This window comes from Perognathus longimembris, chromosome 1, assembly GCF_023159225.1.
Source record: "Perognathus longimembris pacificus isolate PPM17 chromosome 1, ASM2315922v1, whole genome shotgun sequence".
In the NCBI taxonomy this organism is placed as follows: domain Eukaryota; kingdom Metazoa; phylum Chordata; class Mammalia; order Rodentia; family Heteromyidae; genus Perognathus; species Perognathus longimembris.
The window spans coordinates 162,014,674-162,030,815 of NC_063161.1; the positions used below are offsets into that span (position 1 = coordinate 162,014,674).

At 59.7% G+C, this 16,142-nt stretch overlaps 1 protein-coding gene across 1 annotated transcript in view; it reads left to right on the forward strand.

Annotated features, from left to right (window-relative positions):
* The window catches only part of Rabl6 (RAB, member RAS oncogene family like 6), a 28,815-nt gene extending 14,158 nt beyond the window's left edge, over positions 1-14,657 (forward strand). The window contains exons 4-15 of the mRNA XM_048346264.1: positions 35-87; positions 981-1,072; positions 4,722-4,862; positions 5,194-5,299; positions 9,285-9,388; positions 10,001-10,305; positions 10,556-10,709; positions 11,621-11,836; positions 11,938-12,208; positions 12,419-12,590; positions 13,703-13,761; positions 13,855-14,657. Of these exons, the coding sequence (XP_048202221.1) occupies positions 35-87; positions 981-1,072; positions 4,722-4,862; positions 5,194-5,299; positions 9,285-9,388; positions 10,001-10,305; positions 10,556-10,709; positions 11,621-11,836; positions 11,938-12,208; positions 12,419-12,590; positions 13,703-13,761; positions 13,855-14,052 (1,871 nt within the window). The 3' untranslated portion in view covers positions 14,053-14,657. The remainder of the gene's footprint in view (positions 1-34; positions 88-980; positions 1,073-4,721; positions 4,863-5,193; positions 5,300-9,284; positions 9,389-10,000; positions 10,306-10,555; positions 10,710-11,620; positions 11,837-11,937; positions 12,209-12,418; positions 12,591-13,702; positions 13,762-13,854) is intronic.
* The last annotated feature ends 1,485 nt before the right edge of the window (positions 14,658-16,142 follow it).

Genomic DNA, 16,142 nt, shown 5'->3' on the forward strand with positions numbered 1-16,142 from the left:
GTACCCCCTCCGCTTCTGTTTCTCTCTTAATTAGGAAAATGCAAAAAGCGAGGCGATGGCCTGAAGACAGAAAACGACCCACAGGAGGTGAGCCACCCACATCAGGCTGGTCTGTGTCTCCTGGGCAAAGCTGCTTGTGGTCATTCACAAACCAGGGACCCTCCAGGCCTTCCCGCCCCAGGGCCTGTACATTCCCATTGCACTGTGGCCGTGTGGCCAGTGATCATCCCAGCTTTCCGGGGGACCCTGTGCTACCGGGGTGGAATGTTCTTTAGGGCGGCCGTAGGCCCGCGTGGGCCGCCCCGTGTGTGTGACGTCTGCTCTGATTGACTCAGCAGACCCTACGGGGACTCATTGGACTGGTTTGAATAACCTCCGTGGCATATAAGTGGCCACGTTTCCACCCCCCTCCGTGGCCTGGGCCGCTGCAGTGGTTGGAGTCCTGAGGCCCCAGGGCATCACACTGTCAATGGTTTGCGGGCAGCAGCCTTCCCCCGCAGAGGCAGCCCTGGCTGCCAGACCAGGCCCACAGGCAAATCTGTGCCCAGCAGTATCATTTCCTCATGTCTTCCCAATTGAGGCAGACGGTGATTGTCTCTTTAGATTCATAAAGTACCATTCAGAAGCGGGCACCAGTGGCTCACACCTATAATCCTAGCTAGCTACGCGGGAGGCTGAGATCTCCGGATTGTGGTTCAAAGTCAGCCCAGGCAGGAAAGTCTGTGAGACTCTTATCTCCAGTGAACCACCAAAAAGCCCTGAAGTGGAGCTGTGACTCAAGTAGTAGAGTGCTGGCCTTAAGCAAAAAAGCTCAGGGACAGTGCCCAGGCCCTGACTTCAAGCCCTAGGACAGGCACACACACGCACGTGCGCACGCACACACCCCACATACCATTCAGCTTTCCAGGTGGCTGAGGGACCACATGGCTGGGACCACAGGTCCAGGACTTAGTCTTACACCCTTTCCCTCCCGCTCCCAGGCGGAGTCTGAAATGGCCCTGGATGCGGAGTTCCTGGACGTGTACAAGAACTGTAATGGGGTGGTCATGATGTTCGACATCACCAAGCAGTGGTAAGGAGGACAGGCGGCTGACAGTAGCTGCGTAGCTCTTAGCACGATGGAACATTATGGACCAGCCTCTGCTGGTGTGGGCCTCCTGCAAGGCTAGCTGAGCCCCCGCCCTAGACCCAGGCATCTGCCATGGGGCAGGATGGGCCCAAGTTCGTGCCTGTGCGGAGGGTGGGATGGTACTGATGTCTCTGGGCTGTGGCAAGGGGTGGTCCAAGGAACCCCACTGTCCTGAAGGCACCATCAAGTGCCGGTGTGCATGGGTGCCCTCCAACACCCTGTATTCAGTGACCTACTAGGAAGACAGGATTCAAGACTGCCAAGATCAAAGACCCAAGTGGGTGGGGGGTGGGGGTGCTAAGGCCAGAGCTGCAAAGCCTCTCCGGGGGTCCCACAGCACCTAATCTCCCACCTTCAAGTGACATGGCACCTGAGGTGTCTCCACAGGAAATGGTGCATTCCTGTCACCAGCCACAGGACCACGCTCCCAGACATACTGCCCTGAAGTCTTGCCTGTTGCACACCCCTAAACACTAGGCCCTTAAAATTGCTGAAGGAAGCCGTGCGCTGGTGTCTCACACCTGTAACCCTGGCTATTCAGGAGGCTGAGATCTGAGGATCTCAGGTCAAAACCATCCCGGGCAAGGAAGTCTGTGAGACTCTCCAGTTAACGACTGGAAAACCAGAAGTGGTGCTGTGGTTCAAGTGGTAGAGCACTGGCCTTGAGCTGAAGAGCTCAGGGACAGCATCTAGGCCCAGAGTACAAGCCCCACAACTGACAAAAAAAATTGCTGAAGGAGGACTTGAGGTTCAAGTGGTAGAGTATCAGCCTAGCAAACATAGCCCTTCGTCCAAGCTTTAATACTGCCCCCTCCCCCATAAAAAGACTGTCCTTTTACTTTATTTAGCTTAAGTGTGTGGTTCAAGTGATAGAACACAGTCTTAGTAAGTGCAAGACCTAAGTTCAAGCCCCAGTGTCAATCAAGAAAACAATGCTGGGGGCTGGGGATATGGCCTAGTGGCAAGAGAGCTTGCCTTGTATACATGAGGCCCTGGGTTTGATTCCCCAGCACCACATATACAGAAAACGGCCAGAAGTGGCGCTGTGGCTCAAGTGGCAGAGTGCTAGCCTTGAGCAAAAAGAAGCCAGGGACAGTGCTCAGGCCCTGAGTCCAAGGCCCAGGACTGGCCAAAAAAAAATAGAAAACAATGCTTGGTCTTTAAGGGGCTTGCCTAGCTTTTACTTTACTTTTAAAGGTTGTTTATTATTATTAGCAGTCCTGGGGCTTGAACTCAGGGCCTGAGTGCTGTCTCTGGCTTCTTTTGCTCAAGGCTAGCACTCTGCCACTTAATCACGGCACCACCTCCGGCTTTTTTCCATATATGTGGTGCTGGGGAATCAAACCCAGGGCTTCATGTATACCAGGCGAGCACCCTTGCCACTAGGCCATATTCCCAGCCCCAAGATTTATTATTATTGTATATGTAACCCATGTTCATAGAAAATTAGAAACACAAGGGAAGACAATCTGTCCTGTCCTCTAGGCCCCATAGCCAGTGGCTGGTGCCACCAGATTTTCCTCTCGTATTGCACATGCGCATCAGGATCTTGCCTAGGTGGCATGTTGCTTATAGTCCTGGCTGCCCAAGAGGCTGAGGCCTTAAGGATCCCAGTTTAAAGCCAGCCTGAGACTTTTATGGTTGTGAGGCTTGAACTCTGGGCCTTGGCGCTGTCCCTAAGCTCTTCAGCTCAAGGCCGGTGCTCTGCCACTTGAGCCACAGCACCCCTTCCGGTTTTCTGGTGGTTAATTGGAGAAAAGAATCTCAGGGACTTCGCTGCCTGGGCTGGCTTTGAACTGCGATCCTCATATCTCAGCTTCCTGACTAGCTAGGATGACAAGCATGAACCACCAGCGCCCGGACGAGACATTTATCTTGAAGGCATGACTCAAGTGGTACAGTGCCAGCCATGAACAAAAAAGCCAAGCAAGAGCCCAGGGCCCTGAGTTCCAGTGCTAATACCAGTGCCTACATACATGAACACCGCGATGTACACGTGGGCAGGTGTATCTGTCTTGCAGAGGTTCCTGTGCTAGAATAAGCCTGGGGAGTGAAGCTCACACTTGGCATGGGTCACACTGACTGGGGTCTAAGGGACACGGACTTAGAGGTCCTCGGTGGCCATGGTCTGGATGGGTGTGGTTGTCTCCAGCCTCTGCCTAGCAATCAGAGGCCTAGACTCAGCCCAACCGCATGTGGAGGAGGCCTCCAGGGACTGCAGGCAGCAGCCTAGATGCAGAAGGTAGCCATGGGCCATGAGCTCAGTTCCACGGAGCACACAGAGGCACCTATGTACTCCTGGTTGAGGTACAAGGTAGAGAGACACTAGCGATTCCTCATACAAGTGGTGGTGTTCTGTGGGCCTGGTGTGTGGAGAGTGGCTTTGTCCATGTGAAATTGTATGTGGACATTGAGGGGCCACCCCAGCCCCACTGAGGATCCGGGGGCCTTCATAGCCCTTACGGCTCCCAAGAGGAATGAGCCGGGGCTAGGGCGCTGCCCTGGAGGTCAGTGAGGCCCAGAGATCTGCCCTGTGGAGCTGAGGGCTCCTTGGCGGAGTAGGCCCAGAGCAGCAGGGGTGATCCAGCTTCAAGGGCTGCAAGGACCTCTCAGTGCCCGGACAGGAGTGTGGGTGGCCAGGCTCTGCCAGAGCCCCAGGGCTCATGGGAAGGTGGAACATAGGCCTTCAACAGTGGCTGTATCGTGCCAGGGAGCAGGCTTCAGGACGGCTTTTGGGTCAGTAGGACGGAGGCGCTCCCTCAGGAGGATGAGCTAAAAGACAGGCCTCTGCCGTTGCAGACGAGTAGCAAGGTGGCCCCGTGGTAGGTGGAGCCTGGACAGCTGTGCCTGACTCCCTCCCCTCCCCCCCTCCCCCGCCACACTCTGGGAAACATTGCTCAGTGCAGTGTCAAGCTTATCTGCCTCCCGGGGGTACCTCAGTGTCAGAGAGACACACCCCGTGATGGTGTCCACACACCAAGAGTCACTGAGCAGGGAAAACGGACACACTGCAAGAACCCCGGGATGCGTTTCGATTCAGTGTGGCCCTGGCAGCACGGGAAGGCGCTGCTTTTGTAGGGGCACGAGTACCAGGAATGTGGCACCTGGATTTGGTACAGGCCCAGTGTCTGCACATGCCGGGGGTCGGGTGGCTCACTTCTCTAAACTTTGACGGTGGTGATGCGCGCTCTTGGGGAGTCAGCCACCCAGTAATGGATGTGAGCTCGGGGCCTTGAACTTGCTAAGCAAGAGCTCTCACGCTTGAGCCACTCTGCTAAGTCCATTTTTGTACTGGTTACTTTCAGGATTGAATCTCACTATTGGCTCCCACCAGCCTAGACTGTGGTTCTCCTACTTGTGCCTCTCTCATAGATTAAAATGACAGGCAAACACCACAGCACCCAGTCCCTGGTTGAAATGGGAGTCTTGTGCCTCCCTATGTGCCTAGGCGGGCCTCCAGCCTCGATCCCCCAATCTCTACCTCCCAGGTATCTAGCATTAGAGGCTGGATACCTAGAGGTCATCACTCCTGGCTTAGCAAGGTGGACCTCAGACAGGAAAAGCAGAGGCTAAGACACCCTTCCCTCCAAAGGACCTTCAACTACGTCCTCCGGGAGCTGCCCAAGGTGCCAACCCACGTTCCAGTGTGCGTGCTGGGTAACTACCGGGACATGGGTGAGCACCGGGTCATTCTGCCGGACGACGTGCGTGACTTCATCGACCACCTGGACAGGTAGGTGCTCTGGCCCTCCGTGGGGAAGACATGCAAGCGTGGGCAGCAAAGGCAGAAGCCACACTGAGTTGGAGGTGGAGCCGGGAGGGGTCGCAGCCCGTGGTGAGCAGCAGCAAGAGGCTGAGACACCGGGATCCAGGGAGCCAGGACGGCCTAGTTCCCCGTGAGTGGTGGTGTGGGGGGCGTGAGCCAGGCAGTGTGCCAGGCAGACCACCCAGAGACAGCCTGTGTTAGCGTCTCCAGAGCCTACTGCAGGGAGGGACAGTGGCCTGGGAGGGGCTGAGCCGTGCTGCCTGCCCGGAGCCTCCCTCTTAGTCTCTCTTGAAAACAGACCTCCAGGCTCCTCTTACTTCCGCTATGCTGAGTCTTCCATGAAGAACAGCTTTGGCCTGAAGTACCTGCATAAGTTCTTCAATATACCATTCCTACAGCTGCAGGTGAGTTCTTACCCCACGGGCCAAACAGGCTGCTGGCACTCCCCAGGTCTCTGCAGAGGGTAGGCCTCCTCTCCAAGCCCTGAAAATGCCAGTGGTGACGTCTGCTTGAAAGCTGGCCTCCAGCAAGGACCCAGAGGACTGGAGGCGTCCTGCAGAGCATGGGTGACAGGCCCACTGGGCGAGGAGCACACCCGAGGTCTTCCCACCCCTGTGCTTCTGGGGTGTTGGTGGCAGCAAAGCGCACCAGGTGCACTGGTTGCCTAGTCACAGATAGCTGCCTGTTGGGGGGGGGGGCGGGGGGAGGCATTCCAGAACCTGCAGCCCTTGTGGCTCTGACTCCAGCCTCCAGTGCTGGGCCAGCTGGACTGCGGCCCCTCTGTTGGGCGAAGTTGAGGCCTGTGGGCTACATGGTCAATGAACGAGGGAATAGGGCCGCTCACTAGGGTGAGGCGCTGACTGGCGAGGCACAGGGTCTCTGCATCCCTGCCTGTCTCCCCCTCACGCACCCCACTCCCAGTCCCACGTTTCCACGTGGTTTTGTCAAGGCCCATCTAGACCTCCTCTGTCCTCAGGAGCCTGCCTCCACCAGTTGTCACCCTGCCCCCTCCTTGGGCTCACCTGACATTTCCTATGACTAGGCCAAGGCTTTGGTTTGGACAGGAAGACCACAGACAGGATAGGAGCCGTGGCGTGTCCCTGGCCCTGTGACGGGGGACGCTAGACTCTACAGGAACTCTGGGCTTCTCCAGTTGCCATGCGGCGCAGCACGGGAAAGGGCTTGTGGGGCATTGATCGCGGGCGTAGAGGCTCCATGTCTGTTTCTCTGGCCCTGGGCATGTTGTAGCTTCTCAGGGCCCCTTCCCAGACCATGAGGGAGATGGGGCTCCATGGGTCTAAGGGCAGAGGGCCAGGACAGTAGGGGAAGCCTGGTTCAGGCTTGCTGGTAGACAGGAGGAAGGTTGAACAAACCTGGGCTTTCCACCTGGATCTGGGAACCCATGGCCCTTCCACAGGACACAGAATTTAGGGCAACAAAGCCTTTCCTTTCCTGGTGTCCTCCATTTGAGAGCCATGAGGCTCACACAGGCGGTGCTGAGGACAAGACCTTGGAGTCTTATAGTGTACCCCTCCCCCCAGAGGCCTCTCCCCACCTCACTGGAGGTGTGTAGGGGTCCAGTGCCCACCGTCTCCATCGCCAGGGCGGTTGGTACCCAGCCTTCTGCTCTCCTGACTGCCCTGGGTGTTCTAGAAAGAAAGCACAGTACAAACACACCTCTAGGGCTGAGAATATGGCCTAGTGGCAAGAGTGCTTGCCTCCTATACATGAAGCCCTGGGTTCGATTCCCCAGCACCACATATGTAGAAAACGGCCAGAAGTGGCGCTGTGGCTCAAGTGGCAGAGTGCTAGTCTTGAGCAAAAAGAAGCCAGGGACAGCGCTCAGGCCCTGAGTCCAAGGCCCAGGACTGGCCAAAAAAAAACCAAAAAAAAAAAACCCTCTAAACAGGAAGCCTTCTGCCGGCTATGGTGGCACAGGTCTGTGATCCCCGCACTCGGGAGGGTGAGGCAAGACAGGCTAAAGTTCAAAGCCAGCTGGCCTCTGCCATGAGGCCATCTCAGCAAAGACTACCACAATAAGAGGCGCTCACACCTGCTTTAAGTTTTTTGTTTTGTTGTTATTGTTGTTTTTGTGCTGGTTTGGGGGCTTAAACTCCAGACCTGGATGCTGTCCCTTTTTCTACTGAATGCTAGCACTCTACTACTTGGACCACCAACCTTTCCAGCTTTGGGGTGGTAAGTTGGAGATAGGAGTCTCATGAACTTTTCTGCCCACGCTGGTTTTGAACTATGATCCTCAGATCTCAGCCTCCACAGTAGCTCGGATTGCAGGAGTGAGCCACTGGCACGCAGCTTTTTGTCTGTTTGGTTTTTATCAGTTGTGGAGCTTGAACTTGGGGACTGGGACACTGTCCCTGAGAGCTCTACCACTTCAAGCCACAGTGCCACATCCAGTGTTCTGGTGGCTAATTGGAGATGAGTGTCACAGACTTTCATGCCCAGAGTGGCTTTGAACCGGGGTCCTCAGCTCAGATCTTAGCCTCCTGAGTAGCTAGGATTCTGGTTGTTGGTTTGTTTTTTAATTGGGAGTTTTTATTGGAAAGCTAGCAAATGGGGGGCTCTTGTCACAAAGGCCTGCAGTCTCTCAACTACACTTAACACTGTCAGAAAACAGAGCTGTAAGAGTGGGAGAGGAAAGAAAGAACAGGAAAGCAATACCAGCAACCCAGACCAGCTCCAGTGGGGAGCTGAAGTGGGACGCCATGGTGACCGGAGGAGAGCCAGGAGAGAACACACAAGCAGACAGGAGGAGGCATGTGGCATGGTGCTAGTTTTGTTTTGGCTTTTTGCCAGTCCTGGGCCTTGGACTCAGGGCCTGAGCACTGTCCCTGGCTTCTTCCCGCTCAAGGCTAGCACTCTGCCACTTGAGCCACAGCGCCACTTCTGGCTTTTTCTATCTATGTGGTACTGAGGAATGGAACCCAGGGCTTCATGTATACAAGGCGAGCACTCTACCACTAGGCTGTATTCCCAGCCCCCCTAGTTTTGTTTTTAATTGTAATTTGTTTTTAATCTGTAATTTATAGGGCAAACTATGTTTGGTACAGTGAGATAGCCCGTGACACCTCGCGCATTTCTGTTGTCCATTTTGAGTTAGTGTGTATTAGTTATATAAGGGGGTTTCATCGTGATGTTCCCGTTAATGCACACAGTGTGTCCCAGTCAGCTGTGCCCCTTCCCACTCCCCGACAAATGTGTCCCCTTCACCACCCCGCCCTCACCCCCCTCACTTTGAACAGATTCAGCAGGCTTCACTGTTCTGCTTTTATACATTGTACATCCAAAGATGTAAAGAATTCTTTAAATCAGAAGGTATTTGGCCCGTGAGCAGAATAGGGTGTAAGCCAGGTTCCCTTACCGCGTTTGGCTGTTGGGGCTTGGCATTTCTCTTCAGGTCGCATGTCCTTATTTCAGAAGCGAGGCTCTCGGCTGCCCGTCAGCACACGCCTGTTTATTCCCTCGGGTCCTGCTGTTCTGCATTGTTCTCTTGGCTCCCTTTACTGTTACCATGGAGCATGACTTACACCCAGGCCTCTTGAATCTGCAGGTGCTCCTTCTTTTTCTGTGGTTGTTTGCGCTTTACCAAAACCCTGGTGTGGCTCTGGACATCCCACAGCTTTGCCGGGTCCCATTTCTGGGCCAGCAGCAACTCTACAGGCCTGCTTGGAAACTATACCACACACACCTGGCCTGGCGCCTCCGTGTGGCCACTGTAACTGAGGGGGTGGCATTTCTTCCAAGATTTGAGCTTAAGCCGGGCATCGGTGGCTCACGCCTGTCATCTTTACTCGGGAGGCTGAGGTTCTGAGGATTATGGTTCAAAGCCAGCCCCAGCAGGAAAGTCCACAAGACTCCGCTCCAATAAATTACCAGAAAACCCAGAAGTGCAGAAGTGGCGCTGTGGCTCAAGTGGTAGAGCCTAGCCTTGAGCAAAAGCAGCTCAGGGACAGCGCCCAAGCCCTGAGTTCAAGACCAGTGACCTGCAAAAAACATGTTTTTTAGTCGAAATGTAAGGAGCCATATTGACTAGGAGCCCCAGTGGCAGCCTGACCCAGACTCTGATCTCCAGGCCCAGGCCGTGGCTGGCAGTCTTCCTTGAAGCCGCCTCTGGCGCTTCCGGGGCTGCTTGTGCACGAGTGACCACAGCTGTGTGGGGCGAGTGGCTGGTGGAGCCAGCAGAGGCTGGGCCTGGGGGGCACTGCTGTCCACACATCAGGGCTTAAGACTTCGGCGTCCCACTGTGAGCGTGGAAGGGGCTACCTTCTGAGTCTCTGGGTGCCCTTTGGGCACCTAGGCAGTTAGGTCCCCACTCCTGTATGGGGGCGCGGAGGGAGGCATGCCTCTCAGCCATGTCCCCTCCCCTTCCAGAGGGAGACCCTGCTGCGGCAGCTGGAGACAAACCAGCTGGACATCGATGCCACGCTGGAGGAACTGTCGGTACAGCAGGAGACCGAGGACCAGAACTACAGCATGTACGTGGGCCGGCGTTGGGGACACGTAGGCCTTGTCTGCACCCTGCTGCCAGTGGGCCCTGGTGTCCACAGATGTGGGTCTCTGCTGTGGAGACAAGATAGAGCCCCCCACATCCAGGGCGGAGGGAACACATCCCCCAGGACAGCAGCGTTGCTGTGTCACCTACTGAGGCTTTGTATTATTCACATGCAGTGATAAGATCAGTCAGACAAGCACGTGTACAGCGCCAGTGGCTCAGAACTATAAGTGGAGCTATGCAGAGCCAGAAGCAGGCCCTCTGTAGACCCCGGGCTCTGGGGGGCTCTGGTGGCCCACAGCCCTGGGCGCTTCTGCTCTGGTCCTCTCTAGTGGCTGCGGGAGCACAGCGCGGTGTGCAGAGGACCTAGGTTTGTGAGGTGTGGAGGGGCGGCTGTGTGAGTCCCGACTCCACGTCCCTCTCAGAACAAGCCACGTGGTGGTGGTGGTGGTGGTGGGTCCCGTCCCTGTGGAGGGCGCCCGGGGCCGAGGAGCCTGTCAGTGGGCGGCCGCTAGCGGGAAGACGCAAGGGCCCTGGCAGACGGACGCGGAGAGCGGGCTCCTTGCTCACGCCCGCGCCCGCCCCCCCTCCACAGCTTCCTTGAGGCGATGGAGGCCCGCAGCCGTGGCCACGCTTCCCCCGTGGCCGCCAACGGGCAGAGCCCATCCTCCGGCTCTCAGTCGCCCGTTGTGCCGCCAAGTGCCGTGTCCACCGGGAGCTCCAGCCCCAGCACACCGCAGCTGCCCCTGGGCACCCCATCCGCCTGCCCCGCAGCGCTGCCCACCTGCCCCGCCCCTCCCGTGGAGGCCCCGCCCCCCACCGCCCCCGCCCCCCGGCGCAGCCTCATCTCCCGGCTGTTTGGGGCCTCGCCAGCTGCGGACGCCAGCCCTTCGCCTCCAGGTGAGCCTTTCCCAAGGTGGGCGTGTGTGGCATGGCGGCTCCTGGCCCCTTAAGGGGCCTCGTGAGCTTTGTGGGCTGGTCCCGTGGCCCGGCCCTAGAAGCACTCTACCCCACAGCCGGGCGGTGGTGCCTGAGCCACAGTGGCGCTCTCCAGTCTGTTTGGGGGGCTCTCCCGGGGGCGTGGGTCTTGGCTGGGGAACAGAGATGGGCTGGGGAGGGGTCGGGTGCACCCAGCCTCTGCCGTCAACAGAGGCAGTCCCAGCTACAGAAGCTCTCGAGAGAGTTGAGAACGTCGAGGAGTTTGTTCCTGAGGATGGCCTTGACCGGAGCTTTCTGGAGGACGCCACCCTGCCTAGGGAGGAGAAGAGGGCGGGGGCCAAGGTGCCGGCGCAGGACAGTGACAGGTGAGGAGGACCCACGGCGGAGCTCCTCACCACCGAGGACGGAGGCGGAGCTGGGCTGGAGGACCTGAAGGCTCGGCTCTGCCCAGACGCACCACCAGGCCACTGGCCACCCTGGGACAGTGGGGGCGGCCTACCTCGGATACCCCTGACTGAAGGAAGGCCGGCGTCCTGGGTCCGTGGGGGTCAGGGTCCCCGGCAAGCCCACCCGGCTGGCCCTGGTGAACAGAGAAAGGCTGCAGCTCTCCGTGAGGACCGCGCAGGCCTCTCCCCGCTCCGGGGTCTGGGCTCGGTGACTCCTGTCCTGTCCCCTGTCTTCTGACCACTCGAGTGTCGGGCTGAGCTTGCGGCAGGACCTTGGGGTCACTCCCGCCTGCCAGAGCCCGTCTTGAGTGGCACCGCCAGCATCTCTCTCGTGGACCGAGAGGCTTCCCTTCTAAAAACACAAACCCCGGGGCTGGGGATGTGGCCTAGTGGCAACAGTGCTCGCCTCGTATACATGAGGCCCTGGGTTCGATTCCTCAGCACCACATATGCAGAAAACGGCCAGAAGTGGCGCTGTGGCTCAGGTGGCAGAGTGCTAGCCTTGAGCAAAAAGAAGCCAGGGACAGTGCTCAGGCCCTGAGTCCAAGCCCCAGGACTGGAAAAGAAAAAAAAAAAAACAAAAAAAAACACCCCAGTACAGCCCGGAGGCCTTGGCGCTGGCTTCCTCCCACCCCCCCCCCCCGGCCCCCTCACGGCCAGCTTCAGGGCACCCCCATCCATCAAGCTCCATGCTTCCCCACACAGCTCTGCTCAGAAGAGCTGGGAAGAAGTCTTCCACCCGAGACCAGGGCCGAGGGGGCAGTGCCCCAGGCAGGGCGGGGACCTGGCGACGCCGAACAGCTCTGGTGACTGCTGCCCTTCCTTTGCAGTGATGGGGAGACCCTGGGAGGGAACCCCATGGTAGCAGGTTTCCAGGACGATGTGGACCTTGAAGACCAGCCGCGTGGCAAACCCCTGCTGCCCTCGGTCCCGGTCCCCAGTAAGAATGTCAGTCTGTCGAGCGAGGAGGAGGCTGAGGTGGCGGCGGGTCACCCTGCAGCCGCCGCCCTAGCTCCGCAGCCACGGCCAGAACCAGAACAAAAGCGGTACGGCTGCTCGAGGGCCCCTTTCCTCCGGGACTCGCCAGGGGCTGAGGGCGGGAGCGGCCTGGGTGGTGGCAAAGCCCACACTTGCCCTCGCCCTGCAGTTCCTCCACCAAGGCCAAGTCGCAAACGAAGATGACTCCCACACATGCAGAAGCACCCCCCCGGCCGAGCAAGCGCTCTGCCCAGTCGGCGCCCGAGGTCAGCAGCACCAAGCCCCCCACCGAGGGCGTGCACAGACCCCAGGAAGGCAAGGGCGAGCAGGCATCCTCCTCAGAGAGCGACCCCGAGGGGCCCATCGCTGCCCAGATGCTGTCCTTTGTCATGGACGACCCCGACTTTGAGAGCGAAGACTCGGATGCACAGCGGAGAGGGGTAAAAACAGCCGCTGACCAGCAAGCCTGGGTCTTCTGGGGTCCTAGTGGGACGGGGAGGGGCTCCCGGGGAGGGAGCCCCGCAGGTACTGGCTTGGCGTCCCCTGGTCCACGGGTCTGTGAGCCCCGCTAATCGTCCTGAGCAGAGGCCTGCTTCAGGAGTCCCGTGGGAGAGGGACGGGGACAGTGGCATTTCCTCCTGCTCCTCCAGGACGAGTTCCCTGTGAGAGAAGACCTCTCCGACGTGACTGACGAAGACACGGGCCCTGCCCAGCCCCCCGTGCCCCCCAAGCCCCCAGCTCCCTCCTTCAGACTGAAGGACGACTCTGATCTCTTCGGGCTGGGCCTGGAAGAGACAGGGCGCAAGGACAGTAGTGAGGAAGGTGAGTAGGCCTGGCCCTGCCCGCCCCGCCAGCCCTGCCGCCCCCTGGAGCCAGAGCCGACCCAGCCCGGCCGTCCTTCCTCATCTGGTGTTTTAAGTCTTGTTTTGGGGGCTGGGAATATGGCCTAGTGGCAAGAGTGTTTGACTCGTATACATGAGGCCCTGGGTTCGATTCCCCAGCACCACATATACAGAAAACGGCCAGAAGTGGTGCTGTGGCTCAAGTGGCAGAGTGCTAGCCTTGAGCAAAAAGAAGTCAGGGACAGTGCTCAGGCCCTGAGTCCAAGGCTGGCAAGAAAGAAAAAGTCTTGTTTTATTGTAAAGAGGGGTTAGTTGCCTAAGTAAGGTAATGGGTACATTTGTTTTCTTTTTGGCTTTTTATTCTTGTTTTTGCTGATTCTGGGCACCATCCCTGAGCCTGTGTTCAGGGCTAGCACTGGACCACTTGAGCCACAGCACCACTTCCAGCATTTTCAGTGTATGTGGTACTGAGGAATCGAACCCAGGGCTTCATGCATGTGCTAGGCAAGCACTCTACCACATTTGTTCTCTAACAGTGTTACCCGCGCCCTCGTTTCCTCCTGCTTTCCCTCCGTCCCCATCCTGTGTTTTGGAAGGCCACTTCTGCCTGGGGCTTCTCCCCTCACTGCAGCCGTTGGTCCCGGCGGGCTCCGGAGCACCTTCCGGAGCCGGAAGTCTACGCCACGGCTCTCCCTTGCCGTGTCAGCTGTAGTGTCGGCACGCGGGCTTTCGGGTGTCAGGGCTTTGGGCCAGGGCCGGGCTGGAGGGTGGAGTAGCTTGGGGAGCCCGGCGGCTGGCTCACAGAGAGCTCACTCCGAACCCGGCCCTACGGCGCGGATGGAGTGCGCATGGTCTGCAACAGGGGCGCCCGTGGCTCTGGGTGGCTCCGGTGCCCTGGCCCGGTCCCCCCATCTCCCAGCAGGATCTTGGCCCCAGTGGAGGGGAAGGCATTGAGACACATCAGCTAAAGAGTGCTGGGGGCCCCAAGGCACCGGTGTGGCAGGGCGGGCTGGGAGCGGGGCGCCTGCAGAGGCCCGTGCCTTCCTGTGCGAGGCGGCTGCGGCAGGAGCTGAGGCTGTCTTTCCCCTGCAGATAAGGATGGCAAGCCATCCTCTAAGGACAAGAAGAAGAAGAAGAAGAAGAGCAAAGAGGTACCAGCCCACCCTCCACGGCCCTGCAGGCCGACCAGGGACCTGCCTCCCGGCGGCTCCTGGTGACTCCGATGCCCCTCTTCCTGCTTCCAGGAAGAAGAGAAGACCGCCAAGAAGAAGAGCAAGCACAAGAAGAGCAAGGACAAGGAGGAGAGCAAGGAGGAGCGGAAGAGAAAGAGGAAGCCCCCTCGCAGCAAGGAGCAGAAGGCGGCGGCCGAGCTGGAGGCCTTCCTCGGGGGCGGGGCTCCCGGCAGCCGCCACCCCGGGGGCGGGGACTACGAAGAGCTCTAGGCCTGCCCCCGCAGCCGACCCCCGCCCCGCCCCGCTGCCTCCCCCCAGCCGCTGCCGCGTCCCCGTCGGCCTGGCCCACGTGGCGTTCACTCCCATGCTGGGCGAGGCCCGAGGCCGAGTGCTGGCGGTCAGGCCCACGGGCAGCCGCCACAGGTACCGGGCCGCACCCGGCCGGCCGAGCCTGCTCTGCAGGGAGGGAGGGGCGGCCGGCCGCGGCTGGCCTGGCGGACTGCAGCCAGTCCCCGGCGTTTCTCAGGGATGTGACAGGCCGAGGAGGGACCCCAAAGGGTCTGTTTACAGAGACGGCGTGGGGCGGCTCGGCGTCTCGGGTGTCCACCACCCAGCCCTGCACCCGCTTGCCCTCCCGAGCTCTCCCCGGGCCCCGCATGCCCATCCGGCTCCGCTTCCCGCCCCGCGGCTCGGGCAGTGGAGCCCCGGGCTCCACGGCACGGCCCGCGCACAGGTGTGCCCTGGCAGGGGCCGCCGCGGGCGAGGCTGGCGAGGTCCCGGCCCACAGGAGCTCCGCCGCCCCGTGCGGGGGAGCGGGGGGTGCCCGCGGGGAGGCCCTCAGACACTCCACCAGACCATAAAGCTCTTGGGTTTTACGAAGGTGTGTGTCTCCTCCTTTCACCCTGCCTGGCGGGGCGGCCCTGAGCACGCACACACCGTCCCCCCCCCCTGCCCCCCGCGTGCACCCCTTCGCACAAAGTGCTGCCTGTGGCGCCTGCGCCATCTCCCTGCTGAGCGGCACCCCCTTCCCAGCCGTGCCCACCCACTGCACCTCTGCCCGGGCCATGGGAGCCCCCCGGGGGCCGTATGCCCCGAGCTGCCTGCTGGGGGCGGGCCGGCCTGCCAGCTCCGGAGCCCTCCCCTCCAGTGCCGGGGGAGGCGGGCCGGGCAGCTGGTCACTGAGCTGGTGGTTGGGCCAGCACTGCCCCTGGGGCACTGCAGGGCTGCAGTGGGCGGCGGCGCTAAGGTCTCAACAGGACACAAGAGCTGGCCAGCTCTGCCCTTCAAAGCCTACCCTACAGCCCGGAACGTTCCACGCTCGGCACATTGGCCGGGGTGGGGGTGGGGGCTGTCAGGCCCAAGTAGGGAACTGGCCCCTTGGCCCATGCGTACGCCACAAGCAGACCTTCCCTAAGGGGAGCGGGCAGTGGTAGCCTAGGCCTGGCTGGACTCCCTCTGAGCTGAGCTGGCCATCTGGCCCTGGGTACCTGGCGAGGTCTTGATGTCTCCAGTGCCAAAGAGGATGGTGGCTGGGGCGGGGCTGGGGGCAGGGGGTGGCCATCTGCTCCTGTCTGGGTCCAATCAGGCATGCCTCCCAGAGGCTGGCTGTGGTCAGGCTGGGGGTCACACGCCTGCCCAGCCCTGCGGGCTTCCGCCGGCTCCACCGCGCCGTACCCGCCGGCTCCACCGCACCGTACCCGCCCGCTCCACCGCGCCATACCGAGACAGCTGAATGAGAGAGCCAGGCCAGGAGACTGAAAATACAAACGCACTCTACCATGCGGGGGCTGAGGCTTAGGAGGGTCTAGGCCGCAGCCCGAGTCTACAGCTCAGAGCATTTAAGCACACGTGCCACATGCGGGCGGTCAAAGCAAGTTAAAAACAGGCTAGGCAGGCCACTACAGAAGCAGAGTTTTGTGGTCAGGGTGACAGTATTATACATATGATGTATTACTAATAAGCCGAATATTCTGTGGACAGGGTGACAGACTCAGCATTCTAACCACACTTCCCAGTCAGTACAGTTACTCTCCAGAAGCTTGGCAGCTCTCCTTTCAGTCACAGTGGTCGTTACATGGAAGCTGCTGGTCCCCCATGAGCGAGCTCATAGTCACAGAAGCAGAGTCAGCAGGTCAACAGAACCCCCACATTCCCCACGCTCACACCGCCGGCCCGCCCCCCGACCCCCAGTCCTGGGCCTTGGACTCAGGGCCTGAGCCCTGTCCCTGGCTGCTTTTTGCTCAAGGCGAGCACTCTACCCCGTGAGCCACAGCGCCACTTCCGGCCTTCTCTGCGTCTGTGGTGCTGACTCGAACCCGGGGCTTCGTGCATGCTAGGCGAGCACTCCACCACTACCACTA